This window comes from Enhydra lutris, unplaced genomic scaffold, assembly GCF_002288905.1.
Source record: "Enhydra lutris kenyoni isolate GAN:26980312 unplaced genomic scaffold, ASM228890v2 scaffoldscaffold13, whole genome shotgun sequence".
Classification (NCBI taxonomy): Eukaryota; Metazoa; Chordata; class Mammalia; order Carnivora; family Mustelidae; genus Enhydra; species Enhydra lutris.
Genome location: NW_019154097.1, coordinates 51,282,717 through 51,305,935, shown reverse-complemented (window position 1 = coordinate 51,305,935; position 23,219 = coordinate 51,282,717). Strand labels below are relative to the sequence as shown.

Sequence of the window (23,219 nt, the reverse complement as noted above, 5' to 3'; positions counted from 1 at the left end):
TCTTTAAAAAACAAAAACAAAAAAAACACTAAAATTTACAACAGGGGGAGAATGCTCAATTAGCATGAAAGAAAAAAGGAAGCTAGGGCAGATTCTGAGAAGCCCCAGAGTCACTGATAATTTTAAAATTAGGTTAAATACAGAATTCTCTCAACTCAAACTGAACATCCGTGGAACTTAGAATAGGAGAGGTGCCTGTGGCTGTGGGGAGCTTTTCCCCCAAGATATGAGTGTTTGGTAACGATCACCCCATCTGGTAGAAGTACCAGCTTCTAAAAAAATGAAAATCTACTGAAACATGTGAAACAGGACTTTCTTCAAATAGAGGCTCTCTTGACTTCACAGGGCAACACAGCAATGAATCATCAACACTGGACGTTTCCAGCAGTTACCACCCTGAATCCTGGGTGAGAAGCAGAGGAGAGAGCAAGAGCCTTAACTGCTCTCAGAGAAGGCGAGCCCCACTCCATCGGCGCCTCTAACAGGGAGTCCACGAAAACGCCGCTCACCACAGACGCGTCAGCAGGGCCGCACCAGGCCGAGCAGCTACCGCGGACGGCCCCCCGCAAACCCGCCCAGTCATGGGGCACGGACCCTCCCAGGGGCAGAGGTGCAGGCCGACACCGAGCGCTCCGGCCCTGAGAGCACGGAGACCCGACGTCCTCCCAGACAGCACGGAAGCTCACAGGGCTCCCCCATCCGCACCGCAAGCCGCCCCGCCGCCACACCCGCGTACTTGCTGCACTTGTAAGAGTTTTCCCCGTCGAGCTGCTCCGGCTTCACAAACTGCTCCAATGCCTTGTTCACACTCTGAGCGGCCTGGGAAGAGAAGAACAGCATCAGCACACGGGACCTCTCACCGCTACTCGACAGAAGAAAGAAAAAACACGACTCAAAGGTCTAAAAGCCAATGCGAATTTTTATGAAGAAATTTCTCTTTTATTAGACACTGACTTCATACGTGTACCCACCCCATGACTCTCCCTTCGTTAAACGCCGCGCACATCAAAGCGAACGACGTGTAAAGAAGCTGCTTGCGGCAGCGTTATTCCAAAGAGCATAAAACGGGGAAAAAAACCCAACACACACCAGCAAGGAAGAGGGCCTGTGCCTGGTGGTGCCTGTGCTCAGGGGGCTGCGGCACCCCCGAGGCACAAGCCCTCGGAGAGGCCGCCGAGCGGAAGTACGTGAAGGTGGCCAGTGGCCGAACAGGCCTAAGGTGTAATCGCGTTATTAGAGTCGGTAAATAATAGGTTCCGGGACAGTTCATATCAGATTGTTAAAGGTTCATCCTGAGGGACGAGACCCTCTACACATCTGCAACGTTCCTCATTCCCATCCTAAGCACATATTACATTTGTAATCGGAAAAGCAAGAGCTTAACAGAAAATAGGAGCTTAGAGAACCAAGAAACAAGAGAGTTTCTAAACAGTGACAATCATCTAATTAAGCTAATGCAGGCAACAAATTCTGATTTTATCACAATTAAGTGAAAAGTCAAAGGGCAAGAAAAGTCCCTACGCTCCCTGCTACAAATCTTACATTATTTCCTCTAAATACAGTCTCGGCCTATGAACAGCTTCAATTCGTATTCTCTAGCAAGTGTAGTGAAGTTACAAATGAGCCACAGATAGTCACACAAAGTCTGTTTTTTTCTAACCTCACCGCCACAACTAGCAAACGTACCTTTATCTCCAACGTTATATCGAGATATGGGTCGAACGTATCCGAGACACCTTTGCAATTTAAACACTTGACTGAAATGAAAATAAAATGCAAAGAATAAGCAAAGTGTAACCCTTATGGCGATACCAACTACTGACACAAAAGAACACAAAAATATTATTTTCAAATAAAAAACTTAAAAAGTACATTTTTCAGATTGCACAAGAGTGTTAATATGTCCCACAGTGCGAGCCAAGGTGTCGTGAGTGCGGCCCACGGGTGCTACCGGCTGGAATGTGAACAGGGATAGCCTCTTGGAAGAACGATCTGGAGTACCAGAATTTAAAATACACACACCACCCTTCAATGAAGAAATTCTAATAACTAAGAACTCATCCTACTTAGACACTTCTCCGTGAACAGAAAGGCATTGTAGAAGGATGTTCATGAATGACTAATGGTAGTAACACCAAAGAATTACAAACAGCTTCAATATCCATTGTTAGGGGACTTAAATGAACAGAATTCTACTTCAGCCGTGAGAGACTGTGTTACCTGCATGTACCGAGATGTAAAAAGATTTCTCATGTTAAGAGAAAAAGGGAAGAGATCCATCTAACACACTCTCAGTCTGCTCGTGCATAGGAAAGTACTGGAAGGCTATACTCTAAACTGGGGGGAAGGGAGACACACTGTCCATTGCTAACCCTTTCCTACTGCACTTCTTTAACCACATGCATGTACCTCTTTATCAACCTTAAATAAAACTTTACCTCTCGATCTTAGGTATCCTCCAAATATCTGACAAACGAGGGTGGTAGCCTGGGTGTGTCTGTCTAATCTGAAAAATAAACGGTGACATGAGACAAGAGTTCTACAATAATTACAGATGCTGTGACATCTCTAAAAGAACAAGAATTCAAATAGGAAGCCACGAAATAAAAAGACACCAGTATGCTTGGCACCAGAGAGTCCTCTCACCTGGACCAAAGCACAGTGAGGGTTTGGGGAGAGGCAGAAAGGGACAGGACAGTACTGAGAAGGGAACGGACACTGAGGCAGGAATTTGGCCGGGAAGCGAGCAGCAAGGCTGTGACACTGGACGTGGGGACCAGCTGCTGAAGGCAGGGAGCGCGAGGCATTCTCCTCTGCCCTGGGGTCTGTCATTCAAGTGAGCAGAGCCCAGCCAAGGGACAGCAACGGTGGGAGCCGAACAGGAGATCTACCAGGGGTGTTTGGGAAATGCAAGTGGATTAGGATTTGGTATCTAGTTGTACTTGCAATCTTCCTCTCGAGTCTACATTTAGATTTTAAGGAAGAAAATGTAAGAATTGGTAACTGACCAGAGTAAGAAAGATGGAGGGAACACACAAAGAGTTCAGAGGCTGGAGAGGAGCAGAAAACACGCTGGGCACAACCAGAAAGGAAAAGTGGATAGTTTTAGATCTGCAAAGGGATGCTGATGCTGAGAAACTGAGTAATGGCAAAATCAACCCCCAATTCCTGACTCCCGTAATTAAATCCACATTGTTATAGTAAGCATACCCTTAGAATTTTTCCATCATTTAAAAATGATGGCAATCGCTTGAGGAAGAGGCAGTGCAAAGTCAAAGGGAAGCAAACCCAGAGCTCGGCACATTCATGTAAAAGGCACAACTGAACTCCAGGAAGCCAGTGATGCCAAGGGCAGAAGTGGCCGACGCTCTGCTGTACTCACTTATTGCTGCCATTCAAGCATGCTTTTTGCATAGCATCCACGGTGTACTGAAGGAATTCGTGGGCATCTTCTTGGTTTCCAAAGCGGAAGTGCCTAGCTATACCTGTGAAGTTTCAGCAAAGACAAAGTTTTATCTTCACACAGGATACGCCCCAGCTATACCCTCCAGACATTCCACCTAATGGCCATCTGTCAGCTAGGAAGCAGGGGACTATTTTATGAGGACGCAGCACTCACACACACTTCCCTGACAACAGCAAGGCCCACGCCCCGTAGACCATTACGAGTCCACGTGGCCTAGAGCTGCTGAGAGCCCAGAGGCTCCAGGTCTGCAGCTAACAAAACTATACTTGAATAAATTCAACTTCAGCTGCACTGTCTCAAAACTTTGTTCAAAACGTTAACGTTTGTTTGAGACGAGATGTTGGTGCACACAATCTTAAATTCAGTGCCAGGTCTCCCTAAGAGACCCCACAGCAAACATAAATGTCTGAGTACATCTTGGTTCTGTCTTAACCCACAGAACACACTGTGTCCTCAGAATCTCTCTAGCCTTGTTTCTTTTTTTTTTTTTTAAGAGATTTTATTTATTTATTTGAGACAGAGACAGAGACAGAGAGAAAGCACGAGAGGGGAGGAGGTCAGAGGGACAAGCAGACTCCCCATGAAGCTGGGAGCCCGATGCAGGACTTGATCCCGGGACTCTGGGATCATGACCTGAGCCCAAGGCAGTCGCTTAACCAGCTGAGTCACCCAGGTGCCCAGCAGCCTTGTTTCTAATGGACTAAATGGCTACTACAAAACAAAATGAGAATAAAAAACAAGTGCCTAGACAATGTCACACTAAAACATGAATAGACCAATTTCTATACATGAATAAACAGAAACATATATTAGCTTGAGCCATATGAAACTGCCAGTATTCTGCCAGTTCTGCCTACAAAAATGGCAATCTCGTGCTCCCGCCACGTGTATGGGGGTTATGTGAGCTTGAGAATATACATGCACACAAACAGCAATGACCTTTTCTTAAAGGCTAGGTTTAAAAATAATTAATCATTCTTTATATATACAAAATTAAACAAACAAAATTTCCCCTGGCTGAAATTCTGCCAGGATCCAAAACTGTTTAAAAAAATGTTTGTGTTGAGGGGTGCCTGGGTGGCTCAGTGGGTTAAGCCTCTGCCTTCGGCTCAGGTCATGATCTCAGGGTCCTGGGATCGAGTTCCACATCAGGCTCTCTGCTCAGCAGGGAGCCTGCTTCCCTTCCTCTCTCTGCCTGCCTCTCTGCCTACTTGTGATCTCTCTCTGTCAGATAAATAAATAAAATCTTTAAAAAAAAAAAAAATGTTTGCGTTGGGAAGCCCGGGTGGCTCATTCGGTTAGGAGTCTGCCTTTGGCTCAGATCATGATCCCAGGGCCCTGGGACAGAGTTCCGCATCAGGCTTCCTGCTCAGCGGGGAGCCTGCTTCTCTCTCTGCCTGCTGCTCCCCCTGCTTGTGCTTGTTCTCTCTCTCTCCGACAAATAAATAAAATCTTAAAAAAAAAAAAAAAGACGTGTGTGTTGTCTCCTCCGACCTGTTAATACTGCCGAGGGCCAATAGAACACCTCTTAAACTTCAGCAGCTTTTTAGGCAAAAGGATTATAGATTGTTGCTGTATAATTATCCAGCCCTGTAATTACCCCGCGAGATTCCAGATTAACAGTTAGGGTCTCTTTTTTATTTGCACACATTTTTTCCTTCTAACTCAATTAAGATGATGTAAAAGTTTATTACAAAAACACACAGAGAGTGCATTAAAGCAGTTCACATACCCTATTGGGGTCATTATAATGCAAAAGAAAATTTTCAAGTCATTTAAAAATGAAATAGAAAAAGTGAAATTTATCCACAAATTTGCTGCTATGAGTTTAAATGTTGCTTTAAGAGTATAATTAATTTTAGTTTGATAATATCTGATGCTATACATAGCATAATACTCATTCACTGAATTAAAAACCAATTCAAAACTATTTAAAGAAACCTGTGGGACACAGGGCGCCTGGTGGCTCAGTGGGTTAAGCCTCTGCCTTCGGCCCATATCATGATATCGGGGTCCTGGGATCAAGCCCCACATCGGGCTCTCTGGTCAGCAGGGAGCCTGCTTCCCTTCGTCTCTCGATGCCTGCCTCTCTGCCTACTTGTGATCTCTGTCTCTGTCAAATAGATAAAATCTTTAAAAGAAAAAAAAAAAGAAACGAAACCTGTGGGACAATATTATAATATTACTCAGCATAGTAATCCAAATATCTGGGGGGTGGAAATCACTGTAAAACTTATCAATGATTTTATTAACAAAGTGAGTTTTTAGAATTTTTAAATTTGCAGGGGGGCGCCTGGGTGCTCTGTCAGTTGAATGTCTGACTCCTGATCTTGGCTCAGGTCTTGCTCTCACAGTTGTGAGTTTGAGCCCCACGTTGGGCTCCACGCTGGGCGTGGAGCCTACTTTAAAAAAAATTTAATTAATTTGCTTATATTAAACCGAATACCTTATTACACTGTTATCTTTTGTGGTTTCAAAGTGTGTTTCTATACTAAATGTTTTACTAAAGACTTGTTACTAATTAAACCCATACCCAGGTATGATAAAACACGTTTGTTTTCCATAATATACCAGGAGCTCATCTTTTACCAGTTAGGCCATTAAGACCAATTACCTAATAAATACTAACATAAACTACTACAGATGATACTTACGCCGCATCTCATTAATGACGAACATCGGCTTAATAACATCCCCAGGATTACTGAGTGCCTGGGTGATATGTGCTTGCATTGTACACATCATACAAAATCCTTCTGCATGACCTGAAAGATAAGACCACAATCCACCAAATTAGCAAAATAGGACTCCATACAGATATCACAGAATATTTTAAATACGGGCCCCACGCCTGAAGTGAAGTAATAATAGCTACTGCAGGTCACGCCTTGAGCTACATACTTTCATTCATTCTCATTTAATTCTCTATGTACTGGTTCAATTTTATGTATGTATTCAAAGTATGTACTGGTTCAATTTTATAAGAGAATAAACTGAGGCTCAGAGAGTTAAAATTTTGCCCAATGTCAAATAGTACTAAGTGAAAGACACATCCTGGACTCAAATATTTCCTTCATATTCAAAGCCTGTGCTCTTAACTACTCTTTATACTGGAAAAAGAAGTTTTCTCTTATACTAGCATTTGTCTCAAATGTTTAAAAAAAAAAAAAAAAAAAAAGTCACTCTACAAGAGTCCGAAAGCCTCTCCATATATATTCTGGTCTTGTTGGCCACATATGGGGTCTCTGCTGCATATTCTTCTTCTTTTCTTCTTCCTTTTTACAACTTTAGAAAAATGTGAAAACCATTCTTAGCTCATGACTAACTGGTTCTACTGGTATCCTGTGAGCAGAGGCCACAAATGCCGCTAAACATCCTACAAGAAGCCCAGGCCAGCCCCCACAACAAAGCATTATCTGGCTCTGAACATCAATAGTGCTGAGATTGAGAAACTCTACTTTAAAATAAAGGCCACTCAGAACCTGCCTAACAAAGCTTTAAAAGCATTGAAAGGCTCAAACCATTTCCAAATGATATAACTGTGTCCCAGAATAAAGCTCAAAAATATTTATTGGGATTAAAAAAAACCTCCAGCACCCCAAAACATAAAGTTCTAATCAAAGACCACAAGGCATACAAAGATGCAGGAATAACCAACAAAAAGGAGAAAATAAATAGAAACAGACCCAGAAATGGCACAAATAATAGAATCAAAAGACAATGACATTAAAAAAAGACATTGTACATATAATCAATCACATTTTTAAGGAGGTAGAAGAGAACAAGAGCATGTTAGGGAGAGTCATGGAAACAGAGTCAAACGTATTTTACAGGTGAAAAGTAGAATCTCTGAGATGAAAAACACACCAGGCAAGATTAACAATAGATTAGACAGGAGGGGAGAAAAGATCAGTGAACTTGAAGACTTAGCAACAGAAATCTTCCATAATGAATCATACACACACAAACTCAAAACAACAACAACAACAACAACAGGTATGCTTATCAGTGAGCAGCGGGACTCCAAGTTAGTTCCTAAACACACACGTAATTGGAGTCTGAAGGGACAGACCAAATATCTCAGGAAATAATGACTGTGTACAGAGTGCACAAGGGAGACTTTTAGAGTGATTCTACAGTTTTTTGTCCTGAGGAGGTGGTGGTGTGCATGACTCTAGACCTGTGTTAAAATTCGTAGAACTATACACCAGAAAAGGTTAATAATGGTGCTCCAGTTACAAACATAAAAGGTTTTTTAATGACTAGAAGCCACACAAATTTGAAACAGTATATTTACAGGTTTAAGAACCTCAACAAATCCCAAACAGAAGACAAGCGACAACCTCACAAAGAATCACGCAGTCAGACTGCTGAGAACAGTGATAAAGAGAGCATCATAAAACCAGTAAGTAAGGGTGCCTGGGTGGCTCAGTGGGTTAAGCCTCTGCCTTTGGCTCAGGTCATGATCTCAGGGTCCTGGGATCAAGTCCCACATCGGGCTCTCTGCTCAGCAGGGAGCCTGCTTCCTCCTCTCTCTCTCTCTCTCTGCCTGCCTCTCTGCCTGCTTGTGATCTGTCAAATAAATAAAATCTTTTAAAAAAAGCAGTAATAAAAACATATACATAGAAACAAAGGTAAAACTGACAACAGACTTCTTGTCAGAAACAACACAAGACAATGCAGTCACATCTTTGGGGTGTTAGAATAAAAATGTCAACACAGAGTTCCATACCCCATAAAAACATCTTTCAAAAACAAAGACAAGACTTTCACTTCTGGGAAGATGATGTAGAAGTTCCTTTCCTTATTCCTTCCACTAAGTAAAAAAGCCCTGGACACCATATATAAAGCAAACATAAGAACGCTGTGCAAGATAAGAGTAAAAGACAACCCAACAACTCTGGAACCCAAGGGATGACACTGTGGTGAATTCCCTGGGTTTTCTTTGCGCCTCATATAGTCCAGAGCCAAAGAATCCAGGAACCTGGAAACACCAAACAGAACAAAGCCCCAGTGAAAGCCTGCTCTCGCTAGCCAAAAGACCAAGAAAAGGGAACATGGCGAGACAGAAAACTTTCAGATAGTAATGCTCTATACCACTGGCTATAAGCTTCAGAAAAACTATGACCCACCCCCACCGACCCTAGGTCAGCAAAGGCCAACCGGGTAGCCTAAACTTCCACTTGCCAGGCTGTAATGAGGCATACCAAGCCACCCACTAGAGCAGTGTTAGAGAAGATGGATTAGGAGGTGGGACTTTCATCCATGCTGGGTGGTAACAAACCACACACCCCATCCCACAGTCAAGATCAAGTCAGGAGCCTGGACTTCTACCCCACCGCCTGGTAGTAAGGACGACTCCCCCCAATTCTCCACTGGGGTAATTTCAGAATCAAGACTCTCACCATCACCCTGTAGTACAAAGCCACTGCAGTGTCAGTGTAGACCAGATGGAGAGCAGGAATGAGGAGCCCCAATCCCCTGCCTCATCCATGAGTGTCAATGGAGACTGAGGAGGGAAGCTGGACTTCTACCTCAATCTAATACAATTTCCTCTGCCAGAGCGGTATCACAGAAAGCCAGCTGAAACAATCATTAGATAATATCCACATAAAATTTCTAACACTAAAATATCCAGGTTTCAACTGAAAATCACTCATCACACCAAGAATTTCTCAACTGGGTAAAAAAAGACAATAAATAAAGGGCAACAAAAGGGGTGCCTGGGTGGTTCAGTGGGTTAAGCCTCTGTGGTCGGCTCGGGTCATGATCTCGGGGTCCTGGGATCGAGCCCCACATCGGCTCTCTGCTCAACGGGGAGCCTGCTTCACCCCCTCTCTCTCTGCCTGCCTCTCTCCTTGTGATCTCTGTCAAATAAATAAAATCTTTAAAAAATATATATAGAGCGAGGCCAACACTAAGATGACAGAGATGTTAGAATTATCTAACAAAGAATTTTTAAAAACTGTGATAAAAATGGCTCAACAGATAGTTATGAACACACTAGAAACAAATGAAAAACATAGAGAGACTCAACAAAGAAACAGGAGATAAAAAGAACCAAATGGGAACACTAGAAATAAAAAATACAATAATCAAAATAAGCTCAGTGCATAAGCTAGACAGAAGAATAGAGATTACAGAAGAAAGGCGCAATAAACATGAAGACAGAACAACAGAAATTACATACTCTGAACAACAGAGAGAAAACAGAGGGAAAATGAACAGGGCACCAGGGACCTATGGGACTCTAACAAAACATCTAGCACACCTGTCAGCAGAGTCCCAGAAGGAAAGGAGAGACTAAGCTAGGCTGAAAAAGTATTAGAAGATATGAAGAAAGTGAATGAAATAAAGAAAAGAAGATTTAATAAAGAAATAAAGAGAGAAGATTTCAGATCAAAAACCATGGAGGCCAGAGGAAGTGGCAAAGCAATTTTCAAGGTCTGAAAGAAAAAGACTGTTAAGCCAGAATCCTATACTCTTCAGGAATGAAAGCAAAATCAAGACCTTCTCAGATGAAGCAAAACTAGGAAAATTTGTCACCAGTAGACATACCCTAAAAGAATGACTAAGGGAAGTTCTCTCAACAAGAAGGAAATGATTTGTTTTAAAAAGAAACCCTAGGGGCACCTGGGTGGCTCAGTCAGTTAGGCATCTGCCTTCAGCTCAGGGCATGATCCCGGGGTCCTGGGATTGAACCCTGCCATCAGGCTCCCTGCTCGGCAGGAAGCCTGCTTCTCTCTCTCACACTCCCCTTGCTTGTGTTCCCTCTCTCACTGTCTGACTCTTTCAAATAAATAAATAAAATCTTAAAAAAAAAAAAAAAAGAAAGAAACCCTAGAACACTGAAAAGGGAGAAAAGGGGCACCTGAGTGGCTCAATCAGTTGAGCATCACTCTTAGTTTTAGCTCAGGTTGTGATTTTGGGGTCGTGGGATTGAGCCCCACATCAGGGTCCACACTAGTGTGGAGTCTGCTCACCCCTCTCCCCACTTGTACTCTATAAAGTAAGTAAATAAAATCTTAAAACAAAAAAAAAAAAAAAAAAGAAAGAAAGAAAGAAAGAAAGAAAAGAAACCAGACTTAAGTCCTGATCTGCTGAATTTTCTAATACACCAATTAAAAACCCATATTAACAATGTAGATTGAAAACATGACTCAACCATATGATATCTACAAGAAACTCATTGCAAATGTTAACAGTATAAGCAGGCTGAAAGAAGGATGAGAAAAAATATGTCATGCAAACATTAATTCAAAGAAAGTAAAAACAGCTCCACTAATAGCAGATAAAGCACACTTCAGAAGAAAGAAAGCTACAAGACATAGGGACATTATCAAAAATCTATATATAGATATTGATCGTTATCTTGCTGTATTCAAGGAATGAGGCAAGCCTAGGCCCCTCCTACTTGGCCACCATCTTTTCTTCTCTCCTCTGATGTGTAATTATTTTTATATTTTGTTGAGTTTTATTTGTAATAATTATTAAGGGTTTTTACATATCCATGATGTACATGCGTGTGTGTGTGTGTGTGTGTGTGTGTGTGTAGCGATACTAAATGTGTTTGTACCAAACAACCAAGCTGCAATATACATAAACCAAATTCTAACAGAACTAAAAACAGACATAGAGAAATCCACAATTACAGCTGGGAACCTCAACGTCCTTCTGTCAATAAATGAAGAACTAGAAAATCAACAAGGGTATAGAACTGAGCAGTATCATCAGCCCATGGGATATGGGCAGTTTATAGAACACTTCACACAACAGTGGAATACAAATTCATTTCAGACATTTGTGGAACATACACTAAGACAGACCATATCCTGGCCCACAAAACAAACGTCAGAAAATTTAAGAGAATTGAAATAATAAAAGGTGTGTTTTCTGCCACACTGGAATCCTACTGGAGATTAGAGAGAGATAACAAGAAAAATAATAAACACCTGGAAACTAAGTAACATGCTTCTATATAATCCACGGATCAAAGAATAAGTCTCAAGGGAAATTAAAAAATGCACTGAACTGAATGAAAATGAAAAGACAACATATTAAAAATGTGAAGACACAGCTAAAAAAGTGCTGAAAGAGAAATTTACAGCAATTATCAATATCAGAAACAAAACCAAGGATAACAATACAGACCCTGCAGATACCAAAAATTGAATTTGTAATTTAAAAACTCACAAAAAAGAAATCTCTAGGCCAATATAGTTTCACTGATAAAGTCTACCAAATTTTTAAATAAGAATTTTCATCAATACTATACAATCTCTTCAAAAACACAGAAAAGGTATTAATATATCCCAAATTCATTTTGTAAAATTAGTATTACCCTGATACCAAACAAAAATGGTATAAAACCAGAAAATTATAGACAAACATCTTTCGTGGATATGCAAAAACCTTTAATAAATATTCAAATAAAACTCAACAAAATACAAAAATAATTACATATTAGAGAGAAGAAAAGATGGTGGCCAAGCAGGAGGGGCCTAGACTCACCTTGTTCCTTGAATACAAGAAGATAACTATCAAATCATCCTAAATATCCTAGAATCGATCTGAGGACTGGCAGAACAAATTCCACAACTGAAGGTACAGAAGAGGCCAAATGAAGGCAACAGGAAGTGCAGAGATACAGACTGGAAGAGAAAATGTGGCAACTGCAGTGGGGAGGGAGCTGCAGTCACAGAAAAGTGTGCAAGACAAACTAGCACACAGGCCAGGGCACAGGGAAGATGAATCCCCATAGCAACTGGCTTGGAAAGTGAAAGGGTCCACGTTTCACGAGTTCTTACAATCAGGAATACTTAAAGCCTGAAGTTTTAAAGGTCGGAGCGTTTGGCTCTGGTAGAGCTCAGAAGACACTGGTGTTGCTCTTGGAAAAACCGCAGGGCAAACAGCCTCCAGACACACAGCATGGAAACAGCCATCTGAAGAGGAGCTAGGGCACACAGTGGGGAGGTTAGCTGCTCATCTCGAAGAGTGTTCCAGAGAAACAGCATTCACGGAGAGACCCCCCCCTGAGAAACAAAGGAACTGGCTGGTGCCATTTCCCTCTCCCAACCTCAGCATAAACACAGAGCTACCTGTGGGAACCAGTGCAGCACCAAAAACGCCAAGCTCCCCTGAGCTCTGGAACCACCATTCCCAGTCACACTTGCCTCAGTCCCGCTACAGCAGGTCCTTCCCCAAGAAGATTGGCCCAAAACCCCTGACAACACCTGTCTCCCCACAGGGCGTTCTGCGAGGCCTTGGTTCCATGCAGCAGCAGTAACAGGTCTCAATTTACTAGCAGACCAGAGCACAGCTAGTTAAAAGTCACCACAGTCCAGCCAGGACCAAACACTGCCCAACACAGGCAAAGAGAGCCTCTGCAGACAATTGGTTAAAAAAAAAGGAACTAAAGTACAACAGCAGAGTGCACATAGCACGCACTGGATACATCCCAGAAGCACCGGGCCTTGGGGACCAGAAGACACTATACTGCAGGGCACAGGCACTACAAGACCTCTTCTTCATAAAGCTTACCCTCTGGAACCGGGAGCCATAAGTGACTTTCCTAATACACAGAAACAGGCACAGAGACTTAGACAAATGAGAAGACAGAGGAATTTATATCATATGAAAGAAGAGGAAGGCCATAGGCCAGAGATCTAGGCAAAACAGTTCTAAGTAACATGGCTGATGGAGAATTTAAAGCAATGATCTTAAGGATACTCTCTGGATTTGAAAAAAGAGTGGGGGACATCAGTGAGACCATTAACATAGAGGTAAGGAATAAAAGCAGAGATAAAGGACTCAATAAATGAAATGAGAAACACACTCAATGGAATGAATAGCAGGCTAGAAGAAGCAGACGAACAAATTAATGGCCTAGAAGACAGAGTAATGGAAAGTAATCAAGCTGAACAAAAGAGAGAAAAAAGAATTATCCAAAACAAGAATAGACTTGGAGAACTCAGTGACTCCATCAAACATAGTAACTTTCATATTTATAGGGATCCCAGAAGAAGGAGAGAGAGAAAAGGGGGCAGAGAATTTATATGAAGAAATAATAGCTGAACACTTCCCTAATCTGGGGAAGTAAACAGATAGAGAGATCTAGGAGGCACATAGAGCCCCCAACAAAACCCACAAAAGCAGATACACACCAAAACATATTGTAATTAAAATGGCAAAATATAGTCATAAAGAAAAAACATTACAAGCAGCAAGACAAAAGAAGACAGTTACATACAAAGGAAACCCCTTAAGGTTATCAGCAGATTTTTCAGCAGAAATTTTTCAAGCTGGAAAAGGGTGGCATAATGTATTCAAAGCGTTGAACGGGAAAAACCTGAGGCCAAGAATACTCTATCCAGCAAGGATATCATTCAGAATAGGAGAAACAAAGAGTTTCCCCAACAAAAACTAAAGGAGTTTGTGGCCACTAAACCAGTCCTGCAAGAAATATTGAAAGGGGACTTCTCGAGTGGAAAAGAAAGACCAAAAATGACAATATGAAGTTAGGAAACATAAAAGCAGTAAAAATGAATATTTCTATAAAAAAATCAGTCAAAGATCTAACAAAACAAAGGATGTAAAATATGACACCATACACCTAAAACGTGGGGAGGGGTAAGAATGGGTTCAAACTTAAACAATCACCCACTTAATACAGAATGCTATATGTAGAAGACATTATATACAAACCTAAATGTAATCATAAATCAAAAACCACTAATAATTATGCAAAGAATAAAGAAAAAAAATCCAAATATATCACTAAAGAAAACCAGAAAACTATGAAAGAGAGAAAGACAAGAAAGAATCAGGAAAAGTCTTCAGAAACAACAAGCAATAAAATTGACACACACCTATCAATAATTACTTTGAATGTAAAGGGACTAAACACTTGAATCAAAAAACAGAGGGTGACAAAATGGATAAAAAAACAAGACTCATCTTATGCTGCCTACAAAAGACTACAAAAGCAAATGGATGTCAAAAGAAAGCCAGAGTAGCAATATTTATATCAGACAAAATGGATGTTAAAACAAGGACTGTAAAAAGAGACAAAGAAGCTATATATAAGCTACATAATAATAAAGCGGACAATCCAACAAGAAGATATAGTAATTGTAAATATTTACACACCCAACATGGGCGCACCCAAATATATAAAACAGAATAATAAACATAAAACAATAATAAACATAAAGCAGTAATTGTAGGAGACTTTAACGCCCCACTTACATCAATGAACAGATCATTTAAACAGAACATCAACAAGGAAACAATGTCTTTGAATGACACACTGGAACAAATGGATTTAATAGATATATTCAGAACATTCCATCCTAAAACAAAATACATGAAAACACATGAAACACATGAAACACAAAATACACATGGAACACATGGAACAGTTCACATCTTAGCCCACAAAATAAGCCTCAGCAAACTTAAACAGACCAAAGTTACATCATGTATCTTTTCTGACCACAACACTGTGAAACTAAAGTCAACCACAAGAAAAAATCTGAAAAGACCACAAATACATGGAGGGTAAATGATATGCTACTAAAAATGAATGGGTCATCAAGGAAATAAAAGAAAAAGTTTAAAAATAACAGAAATGAATGAAAACGAAAAAAGATGGTTCAAGACCTCTGGGATCCAGCAAAAGCAGTTCTAAGAGGGAAAATTCTAGCAATAAAGACCTACTTCAAGCAAGAAAAATCTCAAATAAACAACCTATCCTTGCACCTATAGGAATTAGAAAAAGAACCACCACCAAAACCTAAAACCAGCAGAAGGAAGGAAAATAAAGATTAGAGCAGAAATACATTATATAAAAACTAAAACTAATAATAAAACAGATCGATGAAACCAGAAGCTGTTTCTTTGAAAAAAAAAAATCATTAAAACTGATAAACCTCTAAGCTAGACTTATCGAGAAGAAAAGAAGGACCCAAATCAATAAAATCACAAATGACAGAGGAAAAACAATAAACAACACAGAAATATAAACAATCATAAGAGGACATTATGAAAAACTACTTGCCAATAAATTGGACAACCTAGAAGAACTGGATGTGTTCCTAGAAATAATAACCTCCCAAAACTGAATCAAGAAGAAACAGAAAGGCTGAACAGACTTATTACCAGTAAAGAAATTGAATCTACATCGAAAAACTCCCAAACCAAAGTCCAGGACCAGATGGCTTCACAGGCAAATTCTACCCAACATTTAAAGAGTTAGTACCTATTCTTTTCAAATTATTCCAAAAACATAGAAAAAGAATGAAGTTGGAAGTTTTCCTTCCATGAAGCCAGCATTACCCTGATACCAAAACCAGATAAAGACACCACTAAGACAGAGAATGGCAGGCGAGTATCTCTAATGAACACAGATGCAAAAATCCTCAAAAAAATACTAGCAAACCAAATCCAACAATACATCAAAAGACTCATTCACCACAGTCAGGTGGGATATATTCCTGGGTTGTAAGAGTGGCTCAATATTTGCAAATCAATGTGACCTATCACATCAATAAGAGAAAGGATGAGAACACCACATGATCATTTCAATAGAGGCAGAAAAAGCATTTGACAAAGTACAACATCCATTCATGATAAGCACTTTGACAAAGTAGCTTTAAAGGGAACATAACTCAACATAATAAAGGCCACATATGAAAAACCCACAGCTAATACCATCCTTAATGGGGAAAAAGAGAGTTTTTCCTCTACGGTCAGGAATAAGCCAGGGATGTCCACTCTCAACACTGTCATTCAACACGGTACTAGAAGTGCTAGCCACAGCGACCAGACAACAAAAAGAATTTATAAAAAGCATCCAAATCAGTAAGGAAAAAGTAAAACATTCACTATTTGCAGATGACATGATACTATATATATAGGAAACCCAAAAGACTCCACCAAAAAACTGCTAAGACTGATACATGAATTCAGTAAAGCCACAGGACATAAAGTCAATCTACAGGAACATGCTGCATTTCTACACACCAATAATGAAGCAGCAGAAAGAGAAATTAAGAAAACAAACCCATTTACAACTGCACCAAAAACCACAAGATGCCTAGGAAAAAGACCTAACCAAAGAGGTGAAAGACCTGTACTCTGGGGCGCCTCTGTGGCTCAGTCGGTCAAGCATCTGTCTTCAGCTCAGGTCATGATCTCGGGGTCCTGGGAGCAAGCCCTGCATCAGGCTCCCTGCTCAGCGGGGAGCCTGCTTCTTCCTCTCCTGCTCCCCCTGCTTGTGCGCTCTGTCAAATTAATAAATAAAATCTTAAAAAAAAAAAAAAAAAGACCTGTACTCTTAAAACTATAAAACTCTGATGAAAGACACTGAAGAGGACACAAAGAAATGGAAAGGCATTCCATGCTCATGGAATGGAAGAACGAATATGTTCAAATGTCTATACTGTCCAGAGCAATCTACATATTTAATGCAATCCCTATAAAAAAGGGGACCTGGGTGGCTTAGTGGGTTGAGCCACTGCCTTCGGCTCAGGTCATGATCTCAGGGTCCTGGGATGAGCCCTGCATCAAGGTCTCTGCTCAGCAGGGGGCCTGCTTCCCCCTCCCCCGCATCGCCCCCCCACCGCCTCTCTGATTACTTGTGATCTGATCTCTCTCATCCTGTCAGATAAATAAGTAAAATCTTAAAAAAAAAAGACCTACAGCATTTTTCGCAAATTTAGAATCAACAGTCCTAAAATTTGTATGCAACCACAGAAGACACTGAATAGCCAAAGCAGTCTTGAAAAAGAAAAGCAAAGCTGGAGGCATCACAGTTCCAGGCTTCAAGTTACATTACAAAACTGTAATAATTAAAACAGTATGGTCCCAGCACAAAAACAGACATATAGATCAATGGAATAGGAGAACCCGGAAATGGCCCTCAACTATATGGTCAATTAATCTTTGACAAAGCGGGAAAGAACGGAAAAAGATGGTCTCTTCAACAAATGGGTATTGGGAAAACATGACTGCAACAAGCAAAAGAATAAAACTGGACCACTTCCTTATACTGTATGTGATAATAAATCCAGAATGTATAAAGGACCTAAATATGAGTCCTGAAACCATAAAAATCCTAGAAGAGGACACAGGTAGTAATTTCTCTGACACTGGCTATAGCAACTTTTTTTCTAGACAGGTACCCTGAGGCAAGGGAAACAAAAGCAAAAACTAAGCCTTTGGGATTCCCTCAAAATAAAAAGCTTCTGTACAGTGAAGGAAACAATCAACAAAACTCAAAGCCAACCTACAGATGAGAGAAGATATTTGCAAATGACATATCCAAGAAGGGGCTAGAATCCAAAATCTATAAAGAACTTATAAAATTTGGGATGCTTGGGTGGCTCAGTCGGTTAAGCATCTACCTTTGGCTCGGGTCATGATCCCAGAGTCCTGGGATGGGGTCTCACATCAGGCTCCTTGCTCAGAGGGGAGCCTGCTTCTCTCTCTGCCTGCCTCTCCCCCTGCTTGTTCTTACTCTCTCTCTCTGACAAATAAATAAAGTCTTAAAAAAAAAAAAACCAAAAAACTTCTAAAACTCAACACCCAAGAAACAAATAATCCAATTAAAAGATGGGCAGAAGACATGAACACACACTTCTCCAAAGAAGACATACAGATGGCCAACAGACACATGAAAAAATGCTCATCATCAGGGAAATGCTAATCAAAACTACAATGAAGTATCACCTCACACAGAATGGCTAAAATCAACACAAGGAACAAGGGTTGGCAAGGATGTGGAGAAAAAAGAACCCTCTTGCACTATTCATAGGAATGCAAACTAGCACAGTCACTCTGTAAGACAGTATGAAGGTTCTTCAAAAAGATAAAAATAGAACTACCCTACAATCCCACAATTGCACTACTGAGTATTCACCCACCAAAGAATACAAAAACACTAATTTAAAGGGATACATGCACCCCTATGTTTGTAGCAGCATTATTTACTATACCCAGGATATGGAAGCAATCCAACTGTCCTCTGGTTGATGAATGGATAAACAAGATGTGGTACATATACTGGAAATATTATTCAGCCATAAAAAAGGATGAAATCTTGCCATTTGCAATAACATGGATGGACCTAGAGAGCATAATGCTAAGTGTAAAAAGTCAGTCAGATAAAGACAAACACCATATGATTTTACTCACATGTGTAATTTGAGCAACCAAAGGGAAAAGAGAGACACAAACCAAGAAATACTGTTCAGCTACAAACAACAAACTGATGGTTACTTGAGGGGAGCTGAGTGGGGCAATGTGAAACAGGTGATGGGGATTAAGGAATGCACCTGTTATGATGAGCACCAGGAGATTAAAATAAAAACTTAAAATAACAATTACACATTATGACCAAATGGATTTTATTCCAGGGATACAAAGAGGACTTGGTACTGGAAACTATCGGTATAATCCACCATATTAACAGACTAAAGAAGAAATATCACATGATCATATCAATTTGATATAGAAAAGGCATTTAACAAAAATCAACACTCATTCATGACAGAAAGCAAAAATCAGAATAAAAGAAATAGAGGAAACTCTTTTAACTTAAGAAATAGAGGAAACTCTTTTAAATCTTTTAACTTAACTTATTAAGAGCATATACCGAAAAACCTACCACTAATATCAAACGAATGCTCCTCTTCCTAATACCAGAAATGAGGCAACAATGTCCACTCTCCTTAAAGTTCCAGCCAGTGAAATAAGAATAGGAAATAAGCATACCAATCAGTAAGGAATAAGTAAAACTGTCCATACTTGCATATAACATGACTGTCTACTAGAAAAATCTAAGGATTCTATAAAAAAAAAAAAAAAAAGGCCTTCAACTAATAACTGAGTTTGGCAAGCTTACAGGATATAAGATCAACATATGAAAATAAAATGTATCTTTACAACCAGCAACAAACATATGGACAGCAAAATCAAAAATATAATGCCACTTACAATACCTCAAAAAACAAAACTACGTGTAAACCTAACAAAACAAGACAAAACATCATGATATTACACAACAGGGATAAAAATAACGAAGATTTAAATAAATGGAGAGACATACCATGTTCACGGATTAAAAATGTCAACTTCAGTAAAGGCATTGATTCTCCCTCTCCAAACTGAAATTCAGGTTTCACACAACACAAAATCCCAGAAAGACTTTTTGTAGGTATTGATACTACTATTCTATGGTTTATATGGAAAGACAGACAAACAAGAATAACTCAAATAATTTTGAAAGACAGTAAGTGGCTGGAATCATTCTATCTGATATCAAGACTTATTACATAACTACCAACAGCAAGACTGTGTGGAGGGACAAACGCATACCTCAACAGAATAGAAAAGGAAACCCAGAAAGAGACGTGCACAAGAATGCCTAAGTGATTTTTTTTTAAAAGATTTTATTTATTTATTTGACAGAGAGAGATCACAAGTAGGCAGAGAAGCAGGCAGAGAGAGAGGAGGAAGCAGGCCTCCTGCTGAGCAGAGAGCCCAATGTGGGGTTCGATCTCAGGACCCTGGAATCAGGGCAGAGGCTTTAACCCACTGAGCCACCCAGATGCCCCCCAAATGATTTTTTTTTAATAAAAGTGTAAAAGCAATTCAATACAGGAAAGATAGCCTTCCCTTTTTTTGTTGTTTTTTAAAGATTTTATTTATTTATTTGACACACAGAGAGAGAGAGAGATAGATCACAAATAGGCAGAGGCAGGCAGAGGGGGAGGGGAAGCAGGCCTTCCACTGAGCAGAGAGCCCAATGCGGGGCTCAATCCCAGGACCCTGGGATCATGACCTGAGCTGAAGGCAGAGGCTTAACCCACTGAGCCACCCAGGCGCCCCAGGAAAGATAGCCTTTTCAACAAATGGTGCTGGAGCAAAAGGCATTTATAGACAAAAAACGGACTTCACCCAAATCTCAAACTATACAAGAATTAAAATGGATCACAGACCTAAGTGTAAACTGTAAAACTATAAAACTTTCAGAAAACAGTATGAGAGAATCTCCAAGATCAAGAGCTAGGCAAAGATCTTAAACTCGACACCAAAAGCACAATCCATAAAAGGAAAAGTCAGACTTCACCAAAATTAAAAACTTTGTTCTGTGAAAGACCTTGTTAAGGGAATGTAAAGACAAATCCCTGGGCACCTGGGTGGCTTAGTCGATTAAGCGTCTGCCTTCAGCTCAGGTCATCATCCCAGGGTCCTGGGATCAGCCCCACATAAGGCTCCCTGCTCAGCGGCGAGTCTGCTTCTACCTCTACCTTTACCGCTCCCCCTACTGTGTTCTCTCTCACGCATTCTCTTTCTAACAAAATCTTAAAAAAAAAAAAAATAATAATAATAATAAAAAGACAAGCCTCGGGGTGGGAGAAATTCTTCAGAGCCTACATATCCAACAAAGACCTTATCTAACTATATAAACAACTCTCAAAACTCAACTGCATAAAAACAAAGAATGCAATAGAGAATGAGCAAAAGAAAGCAAAGAGGTATTTCACCAAACAGGATATACAGATGGCAAATAAGCACATGGAAAGATGTTCTAGATCTTTAGGCATTAGGGAAATGCAAATTAAAACCACAACAAGGTATCATTATATACCTATCAGTATGGTTAAAATGAAAAATAGTGACAACACCAAATGCTGGCAAACATGCAGAAAAACCAGAACTCCCATACCTTGATGGTAAGATTGTAAAATGGTCAGCCATACTGGAAAACTGACAGTTTCTTATAAAATCACCCATGCAACTACCATATGACCCAGTGATGGCAATCCTGGGCATTTACTTCAAAGCAATAAAGATATGTTCACACATATGTTGTACACGCTAATGCTTATAGTAGCTCTAATCAGAATATCCCCAAAGTGGACACAACCCAGATGTCCTTCTGTGGATGACTGGTTAAAAAAAGTCATGGCACATCCCATCCATACCATGGAATACTACTCAACAATTAAAAAAAAAAAAAAAGCCCATAAATTATTAGTACACACAACCTAAATGAATCTTCAGAGAATTAATGCTCAGAGAATTATGCTGAATGAAAAAGCTAATCCCAAAACATTACACATTGCACAACTTAATATATATAAATAACATTCCTGAAATGACAAAATTATAGAAATGAAAAACAGATTAGTGGTTGCCAGGGGTTAAAGGAGGACATCAGGGCACAAAGAAAGTAGGCATGGCTATAAAAGGGGAACATGAGGGAGTCCGTAATGATGGAAAAGTTCTGAATCGGACTGTATTCATGTCAACAACCAGGGTAAGGAACACAGGAGGTCTGTGTGTCATTCTTACAACCGCATATGAATCTACAATTACCTCAAAACAAAAATGTTAACTTTTATTTTTTATTTATTTTTTTTAAAGATTTTATTTATTTGACAGACAGAGATCACAAGTAGGCAGAGAGGCAGGCAGAGAAAGAGAAGGGGAGCAGGCTTCCCACAGAGCAGAGAGCCCGATGTGGGGCTTGATCCCAGAACCCTAGGATCATGACCAGAGCCGAAGGCAGAGGCTTTAACCCACTAGCCACCCAGGCGCCCCAAAAATGTTAACTTTTAAAAAGGCAAAACAAGGACATCTCAGACTGAGAATAAAACAAAACAAAAGGCAGAGTTCATCCCTAGCAAGCAAAGTTAAGGGAAGTCCTTTAGCCAATATGAAAAAGAGCACATGGAAATCTAAATCCACTAAAGGAATTGAAAGCAGTGGAAATAACTCAACAGGTAAATAACAAAGATTTTTAAACACATCTTAACTATTTAAAGCAAAACCTTTATAATTTGTTTAAGGCAAAAACAACACAATATATTGTGTGATTGTAACACAGGTAGATGATGACAATGGCACAAATAAATGCCAGGAGAGAGGAGATGAAAGTACACTGTCACCAAGTCCTTACAATACGATAAACAAATGGAATATTACTTGAAGGCAAACTGATCATTTAAAGATGTAAGCCAGGGGCACCTGGGTGGCTTAGTCGTTAAGCATCTGCCTTCGGCTCAGGTCATGATCCCACGGTCCTGTGATCGAGCCCCGCATTGGGCTCTCTGCTACGCGGGAAGCCTGCTTCTCCTTCTCCCATCCCCCCTGCTTGTGTTCCCTCTCTCACCGTATCTCTCTCTGCCAAATAAATAAAATCTTAAAAAAAAAAAAGATGTATGCCAAACCCTAAAGCCACCATTGGAAAGGGGAAACCAAGTTACAGAAAATATGCCAAAAGGATTAACTATCATAAAATTATTCACTTCAAAAGAAGGCAGAAGGGCGCTGGGTGGCTAGTGGGTTAAGCCTCTGCCTTCGGCTCAGGTCATGATCTCAGGGTCCTGGGATCGAGTCCTGCATTGGGCTCTCTGCTGGGCAGGGAGCCTACTTCCTCTTCTCTCTCTCTGCCTGCCTCTCTGCTTACTTGTAATCTCTGTCAAATAAATAAATAAAATCTTTAAAAAAAAAAAAAGGGCAGAAAAAGATGAAAAAGGAAGTAAGGAATAAATGGGACAAAGAAAACAAACAGCAAGATGGTAAGTTTAAACCCAACCATATCAATTAATCAATCTCATTAAATACAAATGGGCTTATACCCCAAAATAAAACACAGAGACCATAAAAAAAAAAAAAGAAGAAGAAGAAAGAAAGAAAATTACATTATGGGCCATCTATACAAGAAATCCACTTTAAGTACAGA

The 23,219-nt window shown here is 40.2% G+C and overlaps 1 protein-coding gene across 1 annotated transcript in view; it reads right to left on the bottom strand.

The window, feature by feature from the left end:
* The window catches only part of LOC111145847 (ubiquitin specific peptidase 42), a 51,505-nt gene that overhangs the window by 14,602 nt on the left and 13,684 nt on the right, over positions 1-23,219 (bottom strand). The window contains exons 4-8 of the mRNA XM_022501116.1: positions 6,121-6,231; positions 3,383-3,485; positions 2,439-2,506; positions 1,687-1,757; positions 737-819 (exon numbers count right to left, since the gene is read on the bottom strand). Coding sequence (XP_022356824.1) covers positions 737-819; positions 1,687-1,757; positions 2,439-2,506; positions 3,383-3,485; positions 6,121-6,231 — 436 coding nt within the window. The remainder of the gene's footprint in view (positions 1-736; positions 820-1,686; positions 1,758-2,438; positions 2,507-3,382; positions 3,486-6,120; positions 6,232-23,219) is intronic.